The 19,560-nt window shown below is 40.0% G+C and overlaps 1 protein-coding gene across 1 annotated transcript in view; it reads right to left on the bottom strand.

Annotated features, from left to right (window-relative positions):
- The window catches only part of TBXAS1 (thromboxane A synthase 1), a 258,599-nt gene that overhangs the window by 21,171 nt on the left and 217,868 nt on the right, over positions 1 to 19,560 (bottom strand). The window contains exon 10 of the mRNA XM_007504415.3: positions 2,249 to 2,340. Coding sequence (XP_007504477.2) covers positions 2,249 to 2,340 — 92 coding nt within the window. The remainder of the gene's footprint in view (positions 1 to 2,248; positions 2,341 to 19,560) is intronic.

The raw sequence follows: 19,560 nt of genomic DNA, 5'->3' as shown, positions 1-19,560 counted from the left end.
GAATGCTGTCTATCCACCTCCAGAGAAAGAACTGTTGGATTCAGAATGCAGATGAAAGCATACAGTTTTCCACTTTGGTTTGTTTGGGTTTATATTTTGGGGTTTTGGTTTTATGAGATTATTTGCTTGCAAAAATGAACAATATGGAAATGTTTTGCATGATAATACATGTATAACCCAGATGGAATTGCCTGCCAGCTTCAGGAGGAGGAAGGAAAGTGAAGGAGGGAGAGAAGTTCGATCATATAACCTGGGAAAACTCATGTGGAAAGTTCTCATTACATGTAATTGGTAAAAAATGTTAAAAAAAGTAAACGCTCTCTTAAGTATTGTCGTATTTTATTGATGAGGAAAGAGACTCAGAGGTTCAGTGTGGCGTAGTGGATAGAGTTTTGGACTTTAAAATTGATGACCTAAGTGTGAATCTTGCCTTAGACAACTACTAGGTGTATGCTTCTGTTACCTCTCTGGGGCTCAGTTTCCTCACATGTAAATGAGGATGAGTGGACTCAATGACATCTAAGATCTCCCCCATCTCTTAATCAATGATCCAATGATTTTGTAGACAGTTATTAAATATTGGGTCTGCAATTTGAATTTAGGGCTCCTCATTCCAATATAGTATTTTCTACTATACTTTCCTGCACCAGTTTTTTTTTTTCTTTCTGTTGCTTATTGACTCAAAGAAAAATCCATCTGTTAGCAAACATTTATTGAGGGCTTACAATACACAAGGTGTTGTGCTAGACAGTCTGTTTGTGGGAGCTTACACTACCAAATATAAGACACTTTCTATTCTTCAGGGGTAGAGAGGACAGTTGGGGAAAATAAGACATATACACATGAAAAGAGAACTATCGATAAATGGCAGCTTAAGTGGTAACTGGGCAGCTAGGTGGCTCAGTGGATAGGGTGTTGGTCAGGAAGACTTGAGTTCAAATGTGACTTTAGACAGTACTAGCTGTGTGACCCTGGGAAAGTCACTTAACCTCTGTCCACTCCTGGAGAAGGAATGGCAAACCACTTCTGTATCTTTGCCAAGAAAACCCCTATGGACGATATTAGTGCCCTAGTCCATGGAGTCATGGAAGAGTTGGATGGATTTGAACAACAACAGAGTGGTCATTGAATAGTAACAGAAAGTAAAGGGACAGCTAAGTTGCTCAGTGGGTAGAACACTGAGCCTGAAATCAGGAAGAACCAAGTTCAGAGGTAGCCTCGGTCTCTTATTAGTTGCATGACCCTGGGCAAGACAACTTCTTCATCCATAAAATGAGCTAGAGAAGGAAATGGCAAACCACTCCAGTATCTTTGCCAAGAAAAACCCTAAAATGGAGTCAGAAAGAGCCAGTTAGGACCAAAATGATTGAAAAACAAAAAAATACAAGACCAGGGAAGGGAAAGATCACTACGGTCTAAGTTAATTTCACAGAATCACGGAATTTCTTAAAAAAATTTTTTTAAAAGATTCACAGAATTTCAGAATTGAAAAAGACCCCACTGGCCATCCGGTTCAACTCATACCTGAAAAGATCCTTACATACAACTTACCCCCCAAAAGTGGTCATCAAGTCTTTGCTTGAAGACTTTCATTATGGAGAACACCACAACTTTCCAATGCACCTCACTCTATTCTTGAATATTCTAACTGTTAGGAAGTTTTTGCCTTTTGTAAAACTTAAATTTATTTCTTCTCATTTTCATCCATGGCTCCTAGTTTTGTCTCTGGGGCCAAGAGAGACAAATCTGATCACTTTCCCCAAAGAAAGTTCTTCAGATACTTGGAAGGTTGCTCTCCTGACTGCCCTGAATAATCTCTTCTAGGTGCTAAACTTTAAACTTGCAACCAGTCCTCATATGCCAATAGACATTGAAGCCCTTCCCCAGCCTAAGGGCCCTCCTGAACCCCCATCAGCTTGTCTGCATCCTTCCTAAAATGGAAAGCAATGGAAAGTAGATGTGATCTGCCCAAGTCTGCAGGTCTGCCCTGTACAATAAGTACAGCAAGACTATCATAGCCATATTCTTGGAATAAGGAGCTCAATTGCTTTAGTTATTTTGGCTGCCTTTTCACACTGTTGACGCATTGGATTTGAAGTCCAATAAAACCCCAAGATTTCCCCCCCCCCCAAAGATCTACCTAACAATGCCTTCCCCATCTTATATTTCTCAAGCCAATTTTTTGGAACTCAAATATATGACTTTATGTTTATCCTCATTGAATTTCATCTTATTAGTTTTAGCCTACCTAAAAGCTGGTGGGTACATCCTCAAGGTCTCTGCAATCACCATATCCAGGTAGGGTAATTCTTCTTCCAGTGTGCAGAACTTTGGGACAGCCTACGAGGACATAGGGAAGAGAACGTTGTGTTAAAAAGATCCCCATAATTCTCATATTTTCCATGTTTTTCAAGTTGCTACAACAGATATTTAAATACAAATTTTCTACTTAGAAGCAAATAAAGCACATATCTCAATGGAAAGACAGTCTATGGACAGTTCTCTCCTACTGGAATTACATTGTATTCAACATTGCTCAAAACAAACAAGCTGACTCAATGAGCTTAAAAATCTCTGGGTCATCATGCTTCCAGAAGACTCATGATGAACCCTGTTCCCCACTCCATAAAAGACACGTGGCAGGCTCACTGCCAATTGCTACCTTTTTAATACAATTTGTAAAATATTAATTTAAATTGAAAAGAAATCTCTGGATCATAATGGGATCCATGTGAAACCCAGGGAAACCATGTGGTGAATTGGAAAAAAAAAAGGATTGTCAGCAGATCTAAGTTTGAGTTCTGGTGTTGTCATGATAGTAGCCAGTCATATGAGCTTAGACATGGTGGATGGAAGTGCTGGATTTGGATTCAGGGAGATCTGGATTCAAATCCTAACTCTGCTACTTGTTAGTTCTGTGCTCCTGGACAAGTCAGTTAACCTCTTTAGGCATAGGCTGGATGACCATATTTCTAGTATAGTTCAGTGAAACTAGACTGCTTGCTTCTCCCTGTATACAGTGTTCTATTTCCCACCTCCATGCCTTTGAACAGAATATCTACCATACCTAGAATACATTTCTTTTTCATTTCTACCTCTTAGAATCTCTGGCTTTCCTTAAGTCTCAGCCTATCTGTCACTTCCTCTTTGAAATGTAGCCTGATCCCCCAATTTGCCACTGCCTTCCCTCTACCCCAAATTGCTTTTTATATATTATATTTATTTGTAGCATGTAAGCTGAAAAATGATCTTGTATTCAGGAACATGCTAATAAATATTTAACAATAGGTTCTCCCCCCACCTGCAAAAGAAAAGCATACATCCCCTACTCTCAAGTTGAATCTGAATTATTAACATGTTTTCCACCATTTTCTTAAGTCTAGATAATCATCAAATAGTAAAATAAACCATGATTGGTAGCATTAATCTATTTCTGGGGTATAAATGCTCACATTTAAAATTTAACAATCGGCTCTCAAAGGGTAGGAGTTGGCTCCAGTTCAGCATTGCTTTTACTGATTTTGTATCTACTTATATGTGTATATATAGTCTCCCCAAACAGATAGGGAGGGCAGGGACTGTTTGGTTTTTGTCTTTGCCAACGTGGCACCATGCACGGCACAGAGTAGGCACTTAGTACATGCATCTTGAATGAATGGAACAGCATGGATGGACCAAATGACCTCTAAAGGTCTCGTCCCACTCTAGGCTCCTATAAGCCCAAATTTTGAAAATGCAAATTTAATCCAAATGCATCCGGTCTAGTCTGTCTGGGGTAAGAGGAGCAGACAGGAGAGCCGGTTACATGGCAACAGAACTTTGTCTCTTCCTGGCTTCTTCCTTTTGGAAAAATTGGTGACAGAAGCTTCATGGATCAGTTCTGCCAGCAGAGGGCAGCAAGAGTACATCGAAGAATGGCGAGCCGGCAACCTGAGTTGCCTGCTTCTCTCCCCAGTTCTACCCCAAGCAGCTGAGCTTCTGTCCCTTCCCTTCTCTGTAACTGAATCTCAGTTTCCTTCTCTGAATAGCGAGGGATTAACATTTGCCCCGTGTACGTATATGTGTGAGACACACGCATTTATCTGCCCATCTATCTCACTCACTGCCTATCTGCTAATCTCTCTCTCAGTCCTGTCTCTCAGTCTGTCTGTCTGTCAATCTATCCATTCATCTATCTATCTTCTATCTCCTCTCTCTCTGTCTCTATCAATCTATCTGTGTCTCTCTCTTTATCTGTCTGTCTCTAGCTGTCTCCCTTCAATCTGTCTGTCTATCTATTCATCCTCTCTCTGTCTCTATCAGTCTATCTCTCTGTCTGTCAATCAGTCTATCCATCCTTCTCTCTCTTCCTCTATCTATCCATCTATCCATTCATCTATCTTCTATCTACCTATCTCCTCTCTTTGTCTCTATCAATCTATCTGTCTCTCTGTCTTTATCTGTTTCTCTTCTATCTGTATATCTATTTATCTATCTGTCTGACAATCTATCTATCCTCTCTCCCTCTCCCTCCCTCCCTCCCTCTCTCTCCCCCGCCCCTCTCTCTCTCTCTTTCATATCTACTTATCTGTCTCTCTGTGTCTTTGTCTATCTATCCATCCTCTCTCTTTCTCTATTTGTCTCTCTGTTTCTCTATCTGTCTGTCTGTCTGTCTCTAGCTGTCTCTCTTCTATCTGTATGTCTATTTATCTGTCTGTCAGTCTATCTATCCATCATCTCTCTTTCTCTATCTGTCTATCTATATCTGTCTGTCTGTTTGTCTCTCCCTCACAGGGATACTGCAATGATGAAATATTATCACAAGAGGACCTAGACTTGCAATTTCCTTGTATGGAATTCCTGGGCATGAAAAACGCTTTTACCAATGCGGGTTGGCATCTTCTCTTCCATTTATAGTTTTAGAGTTGCCTATGAGTATTCAGAATTTAAGTGACTTGTCTAAGGACACACAGTCAGTATGTATTAGAGGCTGGACTCTGTTTACTTTGCCACTATGCAAAAATGAAATAGCATTTATAAGTCACCATATCAATGCCAGGGGACTTTGTTGTGCTTTCTTTCATCTGTTCCTTTGATTTTACTGGTGTAAGGAACTCCCAGTGAAGGAACTCCCTCTCTCAATAGAGGTCAACAACTAATCTGAAATGTCTGAAAGTTGCTTACGGAGACTTGTTCAGAGGTGGGAATTGAACCCAAGTCTCTCTCAAATGTGAATTTGTGAATTTTGGTCTTCCTTCCTTCCTTCCTTCCTTCCTTCCTTCCTTCCTTCCTTCCTTCCTTCCTTCCTTCCTTCCTTCCTTCCTTCCTTCCTTCCTTCCTTCCTTCCTTCCTTCCTTCCTTCCTTCCTTCCTTCCTTCCTTCCTTCCTTCCTTCCTTCCTTCCTTCCTTCCTTCCTTCCTCCCCCTTCTCTCTTCTTCCTCCCCCTTCCCCTTCCTCCTCCTTCTTTTTCTTTTTCTTCTTCTTCCTCCTCTATTTTTTCTTAGCACTTATCTGCTGAAATACTCATTTTGTCGGTGTCTTTCGCCAGCCTAGAACAAAGCCCGTCTTTGACATAGGAGATCATTTTTTGAGAGTTCCAGACTGCCCTATAGCCAATCTGATGATGAACTTAGGCTGGTGCTCTGATGATGGATATATAGCCTGCCCCTGGCCCATACTTGAAGCCTTTCCAGCTTGGTGGCCCCTGTCAGAATCTGCCCTTTGCTGGCACAGGCTTCAAGAAGCTGGGCTCACCGCCATGACACTGGAGAGGGATGTTTGAACAGAATCAGACTGGGTTTGCTGAATAATATTTTATATTCATATTCTTGTCCTTTGCTGCTGGTCCATTTACTCAGGGCTACATGCTGGAGCCTCGTGGAGGGAAGGAAGTAGAGGAAGGAGAAAAAATAGCTCTGTTTAGTCTTGGAACAGGGAGTCAACTGGCCCGAGGGGGAAATGTTGGAAGACGAGAAGAGAACCTGGGTGTGGCCGGTGCCTTCATGGCACGCATTGCTTAGGACACACTGTTGCATCCACACCCCAACCCCACTGTGCTAGTTCTGATCACCCTAAAATTTTTGTCTTTTTCCTTAGAATTATGGGGCCAGAAAGGCCTTTATCCTCTGCGTTATTGGAACTGAAGCCTAGAATGGTGACTTTCTGGAGGTTCTGGTGGCAGTAGATGGCAGAGGTGGGCATCGGACCCTGTTATTGACTGGAAGGGAGGACAATCCCCCCCTCCCTGCTTTGTGTAGGGACGGTGTAGTCCTTATTTGCATCAAATAATAACGGCAAACAGTAGTTAAAACAATATGTAAGAATTGCTTTGGACTGACAAATGACTGTATTTGATCTTCCCAACCATTCTGTAACGTCATCTTGGCCAAGGATGATTTTTATGTCCAGTTTACAAAGGAGGAAACAGAGGCTTAGGGAGATTGAGTGACCTGCTGAAGATTAATTAGGTAGTGAGTGGCAGAGCCACACATTATAATAATAATTATAATAATGATAATAGTTAGCATGAGGTTTGCAAACTGCTTTATATATGTTAACACAGTAAATCCTTAAGATAACCCTGGGAGGAAGGTGCTGTTATTGACCCCAATGTATAGATAAAGAAACTGAGGCACAGAGGGATTAGGTGATTCACCATGCATTGCATTGGGAGGGAGCATTAGAAGCAGGACTCAAACTCAAGCCTTCTTGACTACAAGAGCAGCTCTCTCCCTGCTGTGCCACCTTGCTGCCAAGGAGGCAGGATAAAGAGTGGAAACCAAGCCAGACGGCATGAAGAGGGAAGAGCGGAGAGGCAGCAACCTGGGAAGTCAGTGCGGCTACGTGATTGGATGGCCAATGCTTGTCTCAAAGCAGCTTTCTTTCAGTAGCTTGAATGACCTGGTTTGGCTGTCTACATAAGGTGTTTGATAGAATAATTACCCAAATATTCAAATATATATGTATGCCTAGGGACTCCTTAGAATGTTTTCAAATGCTATAATACATAGGATTACAAAGGCATTCCATTATTCTGAAATTCAGTTAGAGAAATATATGTATATATTTTTAAAAAATAGGCTTACAGCTCCTAGATTAAGAGCCCTCGATCCAGACAACACTCCCATTTTCCAGACGGAGAAGCCAAGGCCAAGAGGGATGATGTGATTTTCCCAAATTCACACAGATAGCAAATGGCGAAGCCAAGAGTAGACAAACCTAAACCCCAACCCTTCTGACTCCCCAAGTCCAGATTATTTCCCTTTGCTTCACGTTGCTTTTATTAGTCGTTAGCCAAGAAAGAAAATATAATCAAGTGTTTGGATTGAGGGGTGTAAGTCCTCATTGGAGGCCCCTCAACAAAATTCTCACGGAAGACCTTTCTCCAGCTTCAGTTGTCACCCTTTTTGGCACCCCATCTTTTTCAGGGGTTCCCAGGCCACTCAGAGGCTGCTAGGGTTAAAGCGTGGCCCCTGTTAGTGACTCCTCTTTTGTTGGTTGAGTTTAGCTCTCTCCATTATATTTTTAGAAAGTGTCTTATTTTGATGATCTCCCCCCCCCCTTTTCAAACATTGGTGTCACTTTTCAGTTCCCTTTCCCTCTCCTCACCCCATTCCCCCCTTAGAACTCTCCCTTGTAACTAAGTACAGTTAAGCAAAACAAACGGAAACGTGGACCAGATTTGAGAGTGTAGCATTTAAATCTTAGAAAAACAACCACACAGTCCCAGGTGCAGCAGCATGTTGCTTTGGCGTCAGTCTTGACAGACCTTGACAGGGCAGTAATATGTGTGGTATAGTGTCAAGAGGGCTGTATTTATTGATTTATTTTCAATTCAATTTCTTTTCAATGAACAAAATATTTTCTCTCCTCTAAGGAGCATTGGTTTTAGAGTCAAGGGATCTAGGTTTGAAATGTCGATTTTTCTACTTAATGCCTGTAAATGATCTCGGACTAGTGACTTTTCTCCTCTATCAAACAGGGGGCCTGGATGACACAATTTTCAAATTCCCCTTCTGTTCAGAATCCTTTGATCTTATAAGACTGTGACTTGTCTAAGACAAGCCCAAAGATCCCAGCTTTTGGGACAAAAATCCACTATTCGACCAAAACTTCTGGGAAAATTGGAAGACAGTGTGGGAGAGATTGGGTTTAGATCAACACCTCACACCCTACACCAAGATAAACTCAGAATGGATGAATTACGAATGTAAAGAAGGAAACTATAAGTAAATTATGTGAACACAGAATAGTATATATGTCAGACCTTTGGGAAGGGAAAGACTTTAAAACCAAGCAAGAGTGAGAAAAATATCACAAAATATAAAATCAATAATTTTGATTACATCAAATTAAAAAGTTTTTGTACAAACAAAACCAATGCAACCAAAATCAGAAGGGAAATAGCAAGCTGGGAAACAATCTTCATAACAGAAAGCTCTGACAAAGGTTTAATTACTCAAATTTACAAAGAGCTAAATCAATTATACAAAAAATCAAACCATTCTCCAATTGATAAATACGCAAGGGACATGAACAGGCAGTTCTCAGCCAAAGAAATCAAAACTATTACATGAAGAAGTGTTCTAAATCTCTTATAATCAGAGAGATACAAATCAAAACAACTCTGAGGTATCACCTCACACCTAGCAGATTGGCTAACATAACAGCAAAGGAAAGTAATGAATGCTGGAGAGGATGTGGCAAAGTAGGGACATTAATTCATTGCTGGTGGAGTTGTGAACTGATCCAACCATTCTGGAGGGCAATTTGGAACTATGCCCAAAGGGCGATAAAAGACTGTCTGCCCTTTGATGCAGCCATAGCACTGCTGGGTTTTTACCCCAAAGAGATAATAAGGAAAAAGACTTGTACAAGAATATTCATAGCTGCACTCTTTGTGGTGGCAAAAAATTGGAAAATGAGGAGATGCCCTTCAATTGGGGAATGGCTGAACAAACTGTGGTATATGTTGGTGATGGAATACTATTGTGCTAAAAGGAATAATAAAGTGGAGAAGTTCCATGGAGACTGGAACAACCTCCAGGAAGTGATGCAGAACGAGAGGAGCAGAACCAGGAGAACATTGTACACAGAGACTGATACACTGTAGTATAATCAAACGTAATGGACTTCTCCATTAGTGGCAATGCAATGATCCTGAACAATTTGGAGGGATCTATGAGAAAGAACACTATCCTCATTCAGAGGAAAAACTGTGGGAGTAAAAACACAGAAGAAAAACAACTACTTGAATACATGGGTCGAGGGGATATGACTGGGGATGGAGACGCTAAATGATCACCCTAATGCAAATACCAACAACATGGAAATGGGTTCTGATCAAGGACACATGCAATACCCAGTGGAATGTTGGCAATGGGAGGGATGGGGGGAGGGGAGGGAGGAACAGAAAATGATTTTTGTAACTAAGGAATAATGCTAAAATTGACCAAATTAAAAAAAAAGAATGTAAAAAAAAATGACTGTGATATCATGAAAAGAATGGATAAGATTTAAAACAAAACAAAACAATTCTGAAGATATCTTGAAAAATGAATTAAATAGTTTTAGAGCAAATTAAATGAAATTGTTCTTCGTACAATCATAAAATTAGAGCTGGATGGGACTTTTAGAGATCATCTGGTCCACCACTCACATTTTACACATGAAGAAACTGAGGCCCAGGAAAATTAAATGACTTTCTCAGGGTCATACAAGTTTTAAGAGCCAAAGCCCAGATTCTGGCTCCAATCTAATGCCTGTTCCAGTTCCCATGCTTTAGTCATTTTAGGAAAATGTTCTCAGTTCTGTCTTTTCTTATATCAGAGTTGAGCTAACTTTGGCCTTTGGCCTTTGCCATGAGTTACTAATAGCAATCTTGGTGTGAAGGACCCTGTTGGTGCCAATGGTGAGTTTGCATCCCATCCACAAACAGCACCAGAGCAATGGTGAAACCATCAAAAGATGAGCTCAGAGCCAGCTGAGTTCCCACCTGGGATCGTTACTTGTAGTTTAGACATCCACTAGAAGCCAGCCTCTTTTTTTTGAACAAGGAGAAAACTTTTCCTTGTGTGTTTCCCTTCTCCCTCCCTTTTCATTTGACACCATAGAGGATGTAGTTTGCAAACATCAGCCTCCTAAGGCACGATTGGATCAGGGATGTGCCTGAGCCAGCTCAGGTTGGCAGTTGTTAAATTTTCAGTGTCAGTCCAGACACCCTGGAAATGGGCAAACTACAAATTAGGGCTCCGTTTACTGTTTTTTTTTTTTAAATCATCTAGACTTAAGAGAGTGGCGGGGAAAATGTTAATAATTTAAACTTAAAAGTGTGTTACATGTACATTTTTCCATCCAAAGAGTTAGTTGCTGGGTTGAGTCTTAAGTATCCCCCTACTCTAGTTGTTGTCTACAGAGGCGTCACTAATGAATTTATCTGAACTCTTGAGTGTATTTGTATTTTCAGTCTCTACATAATTCCTTTCACAAGTTTCTTTCCCAATGGGTTTAGGATCTCAAAGACTATGATCCTAAAACACTTTTTAGTAGTTGAGGATCTTTCTTTATTCCTATTATATATGTTAAAATAGGCAACCTTACAGTTCAAGTGGATCTTAAAAATATCTTAGTGGTTTTTGAGTCCAATTCCCTACCCAAAGCATGACTGTCCTCTACATCATATCCAAGTCACCATTCAGTTTCTGCTTGGATAAATCCAGTTATGGGCAGTCTGTTCTGTTTCATTGTTGGATATTTTCCATACAAATACATTAGGAAGGGAAATATCCTTAAAACTTAAAATAATAAAGTGTTTCTTTAGTATTTTGAGATTTATAAAGTGATATCTATATAACCACTTTGTATTTTTATTATTATACCATATAATAATTATAGTACAAGGAAATACATTATAATGTTAAATATGTAATATCCTTAATTGTATATTAAAATGATATATTTAAATACAAATATTATTATCCCCATTTTTCAGATCGAGGAAACCAAGTCTTTAAGAGCTTAAATGATGTATCCAATGTCACAAGAGAGTGAATAAATAGCAAACTTAAGACTTGAATCCAGGTCTTCTGACTTGGGATTCTTTCCCTTCTGCCATGAGGTCAACCCCCTGTAATTTATTGAGTCCAAGTGGATAAATTGTGTATTCCTAAATAAAATGTGTGGAAACTTGGTAAACTTCATTTTCTTTGTCCAGCGATTCCTATTCTTATTTCCAAGATACTTTATGCTTAATTTCTGACTGATTTTCAATGAACAGTGGCTTCTTAATGCCATTGTTTTATTCTTGGTATCTTAGTCTGCCTGTCACATAGTTAAGGTTCTGTAAACAAATAGCCAAATGCATTAGGAAACTCTAAAATTTAGAACACTGGGGGGAATAATTTGGTAAATGGAAAAATCCTTTGGTAAAATGTTTATTTTCATTCTTGTCCATTATAGCTGTTTCAAAAGTGTGGATTTTGTCTTTTAGGAATTCTGAAAGCAGCAAACATATGCACAGACATGTATATTTAGAGGGAGAATTTTTCATTGTCTCTCTAGAGACAAAGATTACCTTTTGATTCAGAGAATTTTTTTTGCATTCTATTTTTTAAATTATTAATTTATTTAGTCAATTTAGAACATTATTCCTTGGTTACAAGAACCATATTCTTTCCCTCACTTCCCTCCCCTCGTCCTTCCTGTAGCTGATGCACAATTTCATTGGGTATTGCTTGTGTCCTTGATCAGAGCCCATTTCCATGTTGTTGCTGTTTGCATTAGGATGTTCATTTAGAGTCTGCATCCCCAGCCATATCCCCTCGACCCATATATTCAAGCAGTTGTTTTTCTTCTGTGTTTCAACTCCCACAGTTTTTCCTCTGTGATTCAGAGAATTTTTTAAATTCAGAGAATTTCTCTTTTTAAAAAAAGAGAAAATAAAAGGAGTAAGAATAGAAGAAAACAGTCTGAACTGATCTATATATTAAAAAGCTCCTGATGTTACATACAATGCTCCATATCCACGTGCTCCTCAGCTATTCCCAATACAAACAAGTAGTATGGAGGAATCTTCTCATTTCTCTTTTTTGGGACCAAGCTTGTTCATCATATTTTTTCAACATTTATTTTCAACTGTTTTGTGTTTGTTATTTTTCCTATTTACATTGTGGATGCCATTATGCATATTGTTTTCCTGGTTCTACTTCCTCTACTTTACATCAGTTCATTTGCCTTTCCATGTTCCTCTCTATTAATCATTTGTTCTTTCTTACAGCATAACAATATTCCGTTACATTCATGTACCACAATTTGTTTAGCTGTTCTTCAATTAATTGCCATCTACATTATTTCTAGTTCTTTGTTACCACAAAAAGTACTGCTATAAATATTTTGGTATATATTGAGCCCATCTTTTTATCAGTGACTTCCTTGGGGTATATGCCTAGAGGTGGAATCTCTGGGTCAAAGAGTATGATTATTTTAGTTACTTTATTTGTCTAGTCTCAAATTATTTTTATAGAATGTTTGTATTAATTCACAGCTTCACCAACAATGCATTAGTGTGCAAACTATCCTCAGCCCTTCTAATACTGACTCTTCCCTTCTTGTGTCATCTTTGCTAGTTTTTGGGGTGTGAAAAACCTTGGGATTGTCGTGATTTTCATTTGTCTCATTATTAGTGTTTGTGAATGTTCCTCTGTATGATTGTTAACAGTTTGTAATTCTTTTGAGAACCGGTTGCTCACATCCGTTAAGAGTATCTTTTGGGGATAAACTCTTATCTTTTCTTTTTAACATTCATCCAAATATAATGTGGTCAACCATGTAAGCCAGCATTTTTAAGGGGTTCATAGTGCTCATCTGTTTCTCCAAGAAGAACTTAAAAATGGTTAGTGCCTCCTAGTTTATGCTGAAGTTGGTAGCCTCCCAGTGGGGAAATGAAAGCAATCTTATCTTCCTCAGCCATGGACATTTAATATGTCCTTCAGGAAAATTAGTCTCCAAGAATCACCGACTTCTCAGTAGTTCAGGGCATCTAGAACTCTTGGCAGGGTATTCAGATTCACAGAAATTCTTTTAAACAGCATTTGCAAGTCTATCAATAATGTATGTCCTTGACTTTCTTAATACAAAAACTATGAGGGATATACAAGTCAGTCAACTAGCATTTATTGAGCACCTGCTATGTGCCAGGCACTGTACCAGACCAGGGGATACAAATAGCAGCCAAAAAGCCCCTGCTTTCAAGGAGCTCATAGTTGAATGGGAAGATGACACACAAACAATTACATACAAACAAGAATTTTTGTTGCTCAGGCATTTCAGACATGTTCTACTCTTTGTGACCCCAGTTGGGGTTTTCTTGGGAAAGATACTGGAGTAGTTTGCCATTTCTTTCTCCAGCTCATTTGCCAGGTGAGGGAACTGAGGCAAACAAGGTAAAGTGACTTGCCCAGGGTCACACAGATAGTTGGCCATTTCCTTCTCTGCTCATTTTATAGATGAGGAAACTGAGGCAGAGTTAAGTGACTTATGCAGGGTCCCACAGCTGGTTTGCCATTTCCTTCTCCTACTCTTTTGCCAGATGAGGAAACTGAGGCAAACAAGGTAAAGTGACTTGCCCAGGGTCACACAGCTAGTAAGTGTCTGAAGCCAGATTTTAAATCACAAATTTAACTGTTTCTGACTCCAGGCCTGGGATTCTATTGACTGTGCCACCTAAATGCCCATGCAGAAGACACATAAAAGATAAATTGAGGGCAGTCTCAGAGGAAAGGCATTAAGATTAAATAGAACTAGGAAAGAATTCTGGCAGAAGATGGGACTGGGAAGCTAGAAGGTGGAAGCAAGGAGGGAGAGAATCCAGAGAAAATGCCCAGTGTGGGGAGAGGGAGTATCTTGTGTTGAGGAGCAGCAAAGAAGGAAGAAGGGATCATGAGGTCCAGTATGAATGTCACTGACCAGAGTAGTCTTGAGGGATTTTTGAAGTCACCGATATCAGGGAGGACAATTTTTTGGAGACTTTTTGACTAGTCATGACTCAATGGATAGAAGACTCTTCTTGAAGTCAAATGAACGAATTTGGGTTCAAATTTGACTTCAGGCATTTCCTACCTATATGACCCTGGGCAAGACCCTTAGCCTCTGTTTCTTCAACTGTTAAAATTGGGGAAAATCAAAGTACCTGTCTCAAAGAGATTTTATGTGGATCAGATGAGATAACATTTGCGTGTTTGGCAAAGTACCTGGCACATAGTATATCCTATGTAAATGCTTATTCTCTTCCCTTCACTTTCCTCCTTTCTTCTTGCATGCAGTGAAAACCCTCTAAACCTAGTACTGAGTTTCTCAAACTTATTTTTTCAGTTCTTAAGCACTCAGACAACCGCAAAAATCAAAGCTCCCATCTTTGGTGAAGCTGATGGCTCAAGAAACAATTATGGGCTTCAGAGATCTTCTGTTCATCCTGCTAGTATTGCCTTCATTCCTTCGCTAAGCTTCTGCCCAGGAGGCATGGAGGGTCAGATGTTCTGGAATTAGACTCCTGCTCCTTGGATGGAGTATACAGAAATCATGTCAAAGGGGTTTGAGTTCATGCCAATTAAAATAGAAATTCCAGCAAGACCACTTGGGCCCAGGAAAAATCCAGGCAGTTGTGCCCGTCTCTTCACTTTTTATTAATAACTCACTTTTTGGGAGGCTTGATCTTTTCTCACTTGGATTGGAAATGAAGTGGCCACTCGTGGGTCCAAACTCAATACTAATCAGCACTGAAGCTTATTCTGATCGTTCTGTCTCTGTCTCTCTCGTCTGAGCTAGACCATGCAAGCCCTTTGGCAGCCTATTGATTCTCTGCTTCCAGCTTCATCTGCACAGCCCATCAGCTGTGACCATAGTGTAGCTCAGAACTCCTGCATCAAAGTGATTTGCCAGCCTCAGGTGATGCAGTGGAGAGACAGCCAGGACTGGAGTCAGGAAGACTTACTTTCCTGAGTTCAAATTTGTCCTCAAACATTTCCTAGCTGTGTGATCTTGGGCAAGTCATTTAACCCTATTTGCCTCAGTTTCCTTATCTGTAAAATGAGCTGGTGAAGAAATTGGCAAACCACTCCAGTATCCTTGCCAACAAAACCCCCAAAGGGGTCACAAAGAGTCAGACACAACTGAAAATGACTCAACAACAACAACAAGCTCAGCTTCCCAGTAGTAGAGACCACAAATGTCTGCCACCACACCTAGTCAATAATTCACTTTACAAAAATTATTTTAAACTTGACTGACATCCACAAAAAAGGAACACTTCTATTCTCAGAAAGCAGAAAAAGAGGAATATATGTATATATATATATGAAATTGTCTATTATATAAAGTTTTTAAAAGTTCACATTAAATTTAACATGGTTGTCCTATTATTGCCCTGCTTGGATTTTTACAGTTTCATTTATAGTCTTTCCTTCCTTCCTCCCTCCCTTCCTTCCTTCCTTCCTTCCTTCCTTCCTTCCTTCCTTCCTTCCTTCCTTCCTTCCTTCCTTCCTTCCTTCCTTCCTTTTTTTGGGGGAGGGGGACATTGATATCAAATATGCTTTTTTCTCTCTTCCCCAATAAAAGCACTCATTTCTAACAAATAAATATAATTAAGCAAACTAATTTGAACATTGGCCATGTCTGAAGCTCTGTCTCTTTCTGTACTCTTTCTCCATGATTTCCCTGATTAGGTGTGAGAAGTATATCACCATCAGTCTTCTAGTGTTGTCATTCATTGATTATTGCATTGATTGGTGTTCTTAAGTCTTTTTGAAATTGTTTTCCTTTATAATATTATAAAAGGAGTATTGAGCAATATAGTAGTCTTTATATGAATTATTTTCTTAATTCTGCTCAATTCACCCTGTATCAGATCATGCAAGTGTTTCTAGGTTTCTCTGAATCCATCCTTTTTAAAAATCATTTTTAATATAATAATAGTACATTATAACACTATAACACTTTGTTTAGTTATTCTTCATTGTTGCCCATGAGAGCTCCTTTGGAAATTCTAGATATTCTATCCTTGTTGTAGGTAGGAATTCTCTCCTGCCTGACCCAACAGAGGGCTCCTCTCAGAAGCTATATTCAAGTTCTTTTTTGGAGAATGATTAAAATATGATGGTCACCTGAACCCCACCATTGTTCAATCACAATTGAACACTCTGTCCCTTCAATTTTTGATGTCATTTTAGTTTGTAGCTTTATGATTCCTGAGAAAATGTTGTTTAGAGAGAATCATTGGCCAGGGAACTTAAGTCTCTGGTCTCTCCACATTCCATCACTTTATGACACATGTACATCTGAGTAGGTACATTCAGAACAAAAGACTAACCAACTGTCCCTGGGGTTTCCCATTGCTGAATCCTTGACCTCTTCATTTCTTGGAGTATCCTGGAAGGAAGCTTTTTTAGCCTGGGACTGTTGGGTTAAATTCTTTCTTCCCTGGTCTCAAATACAGGAGATACTGGTATGGAGAATATTTGTAGTGTATACTCCTTTATTTCAATAATTCTCTGTAGCACTACCTCGGGGACTACTCTCTTAACTTTTACTTACACTTGCAGATGGAGTCCCTTAGAAAGTAGCTGACTATTCTCAGAGATTTAATGGTAGTCTTGTAGGGTTATATTTACAAACCAAAGCTCTTGAGCCCCCATTGGTGAGCTTCCTATTTTCAAGTAGCCAGGAGAGTTCTTTAGTTCTCAGCAAAGGCATTTACTAAGATAGCATAACAAGAATAATTGGTACAAAACATTCTTCCAAAAAGCTTGGGGTATGCTCTCCCATAAACATCCCCGTGTGGATGGCATGACTCAGAAGTGGAGAAGTTGTCTCAGAAGAGATTACAATGAAGTATAGGTTGTAGGATAGACATATGACAAAGGCAACTCACAACTCCAGATACTGGAAGTCTTTTGTCTCTTTGTAGAATCTACACATGGATCCTCTTGGCCATAGTTCTCTCTTGGGTGTGTCAAGCAGCTGGACTCTGAAGATCTACACCTTTCTTGAGTCCATAGGCAATTCATCTCTCTTCCTTGATGGGCCATGCTTCCTAAAACTGCATCCTTCCTTTAGTGACCACCTTTCCTAATGTCTGCCTTCAGTGCATCCAGAGAGTCGCCTATACGAAAACTTCCCTCGCTATCCACCTTGCTACTCTGGGTCTCTACTCTGTCCCCTCCTAGGACCTCTGAAGCTTTTGGAACTCACAAGGACACTCCCCTGATGCATCCATTTCAGGACTGCAGTTCAGTCTCCTTTTCAAGGGAGGAAACCCAATAGAGGCAGCCCAAACGTGGGTTCAGGGTTGCCTTAGGCAGGACACAGAATGGAGATATCATGTTCTCTGACTGCAAGGGAATGGGATCAGAGTAGACTTGCCTCATCTTCAGATGGAAAGAAAAGGAAAATATAAGTTCACAATCATTTTCTTTTGTATAACTCCAGTCCAGAATTCTTCTGGCTTGGCAGCTAGTTAGGGGACTATCACTACAGCCCAAGCCACTGTGTCTGACCAGAAGTATACAGGAACACCACGAACATACTGAGAAAAGGAGCCAAGTTCCCCTTCTCACCCACAAGCGTCCATTGGTGAATTAGAACCAGGCAGGGAAGATCTGTACATTCTCCCATAGTCCAGTTCACCTGCGTCCTTTCTCCTTATTTGCTTGTCTTCTTATGCCTTGGTCGGCTTTGTGGGGAATGAGTTGGAGGCTGACCCTGCTTTTCATACAGTTGGTGTTACACAATGATAATTCATCATTAAAGGTTGTGCGAAGCATTCGACGAAGTCTCACTTGAGTCCTGCACCCCAAGCTGGCTACTGGGTCTTTAGTCACCACTTTTACAGAAAATATTTCCAATGTCTGAATCTAGCTGAAAGCTTCCTCCCTCGTCCGCTTGGGTTTTAACTAGGAACTTCATGTGAAGGTCCTCAGCACCCTACATACAAAATGATTTTCCAGCATGCGCAAACATGTAGGCACTGTAACAGATGGGTTTTCCATTTTTAACATATGCAACCCATCAAATGCAGATCCTCCGAGGCTCCCTGGCAGTCGTCTCTGCTTTTCTGTGTCTGACACTTGTCATTTTTGAAGCACCTTTGTAGCATCTGTCAGGCAGGGTTCAAATGTCTCCTTCCCTTTTAGGGTAACAATATCTCCTTAGAATATTGGCAACTTCCCATAGGGGGTCCATGGGCTACAGCTGTAGCCTCTGACTCTGCCTAATGACCTATTTCTGGGGTCTGGGACAGGGAGAAAGAGATCACTGGATTCTGGGGATGATGACAATGATGGGGAGGAAATGACATATTTCAGAGACAGCTTCATCCCAGGGCCAACTTTGCTCAAGGGGACTCCAAATAAATATACGACTAATTGGAACTAGAATAGAGAGGTCTGCTTCCCTTAGGGGTTATCTTCCTACTGTACTCCCCAACTAAAAATAATTTGCCTGCATTTTCCAGGATCCTGTATTTACTTCTCTGTGACCACATTGTATTCCTCTCCCCAATAGAATGTACACTCTTAATGTACTGTCTTAATGTCTTAATGGCTGTCTCATTCTAGTTTTTGTATCCCTAATTCCTAGCACACATAGTAGGTACTTAGTATGTGCTTGAATTCTATTGAATTCTGCTAACATAGCTATGTTTAGCGTTCTCCTCTGCTAATAGCTCATTTTTCTTTTTCTTTCTTTTTTTTTAAACTCTTTCTTTTTTTTTTAACCCTTACCTTCTATCTTGGAGTCAATACTGTGTATTGGCTCCAAGGCAGAAGACTGGTAAGGGCTAAGCAATGGGGGTCAAGTGACTTACCCAGGGTCACACAGCTGGGAAGTGTCTGAGGCCAGATTTGAACCAAGGACCTCCTGTCTCTAGGCCTGGCTCTCAATCCACTGATCTACCCAGCTGCCCCCTCATTTTTCTTTTTAAAATTTAAAATCCAGTTTTATTTTTTCATTTCCAAATTCTCTCCCTTCTACTTTCTCCCACCTATTGAGAAATGAAGAAAATAAACAAAAATAAAACTTGTTACAAATATGGATTATCAAGCAAAAACATTCTAATATTAACCATGCCCCCCAAAAATATGGGGAGTAGTTAGGTGGCTAAGGGCATTGAGAGCCAGATATATATAGAGAAGGTTATGGGTTCACATCTGGCCTCAGACACTTCCCAGCTGTGTGACCCTGGTCAAGTCACTTAACCTCCATTGCCTAGCCCTTACCACTCTTCTGCCTTGGAACCAACATATATTATTAATTCTAAGATGGGAGGTTAGGGTTTAAAAGAAATAGGGTTCACTATTCACTCTTAGTCCCTCACTTCTCTGTCTGAGTGTGGGGAGCACACCCATGTTGGTTTCATTGTGTTGATCAGAGTTATCAAGTCTTTCTAAATTGTCTTTATAATATTGTTCCTATGAAATAAGTTTTTCCTGGTTCTGTTCACATTACTTGGCATCATTTCATGCTAGTCTCTCTAGGTTTTTCTAAAACCAATTGCCTTGTCATGTCTTATAGCACAATCCCTGCTAATCATTT

The sequence above is a fragment of the Monodelphis domestica genome, chromosome 5 (assembly GCF_027887165.1).
Source record: "Monodelphis domestica isolate mMonDom1 chromosome 5, mMonDom1.pri, whole genome shotgun sequence".
Taxonomy (NCBI): Eukaryota; Metazoa; Chordata; class Mammalia; order Didelphimorphia; family Didelphidae; genus Monodelphis; species Monodelphis domestica.
The sequence above is the reverse complement of the archived record's forward strand: the minus strand, read 5'-3'. Positions and strand labels throughout refer to the sequence as shown.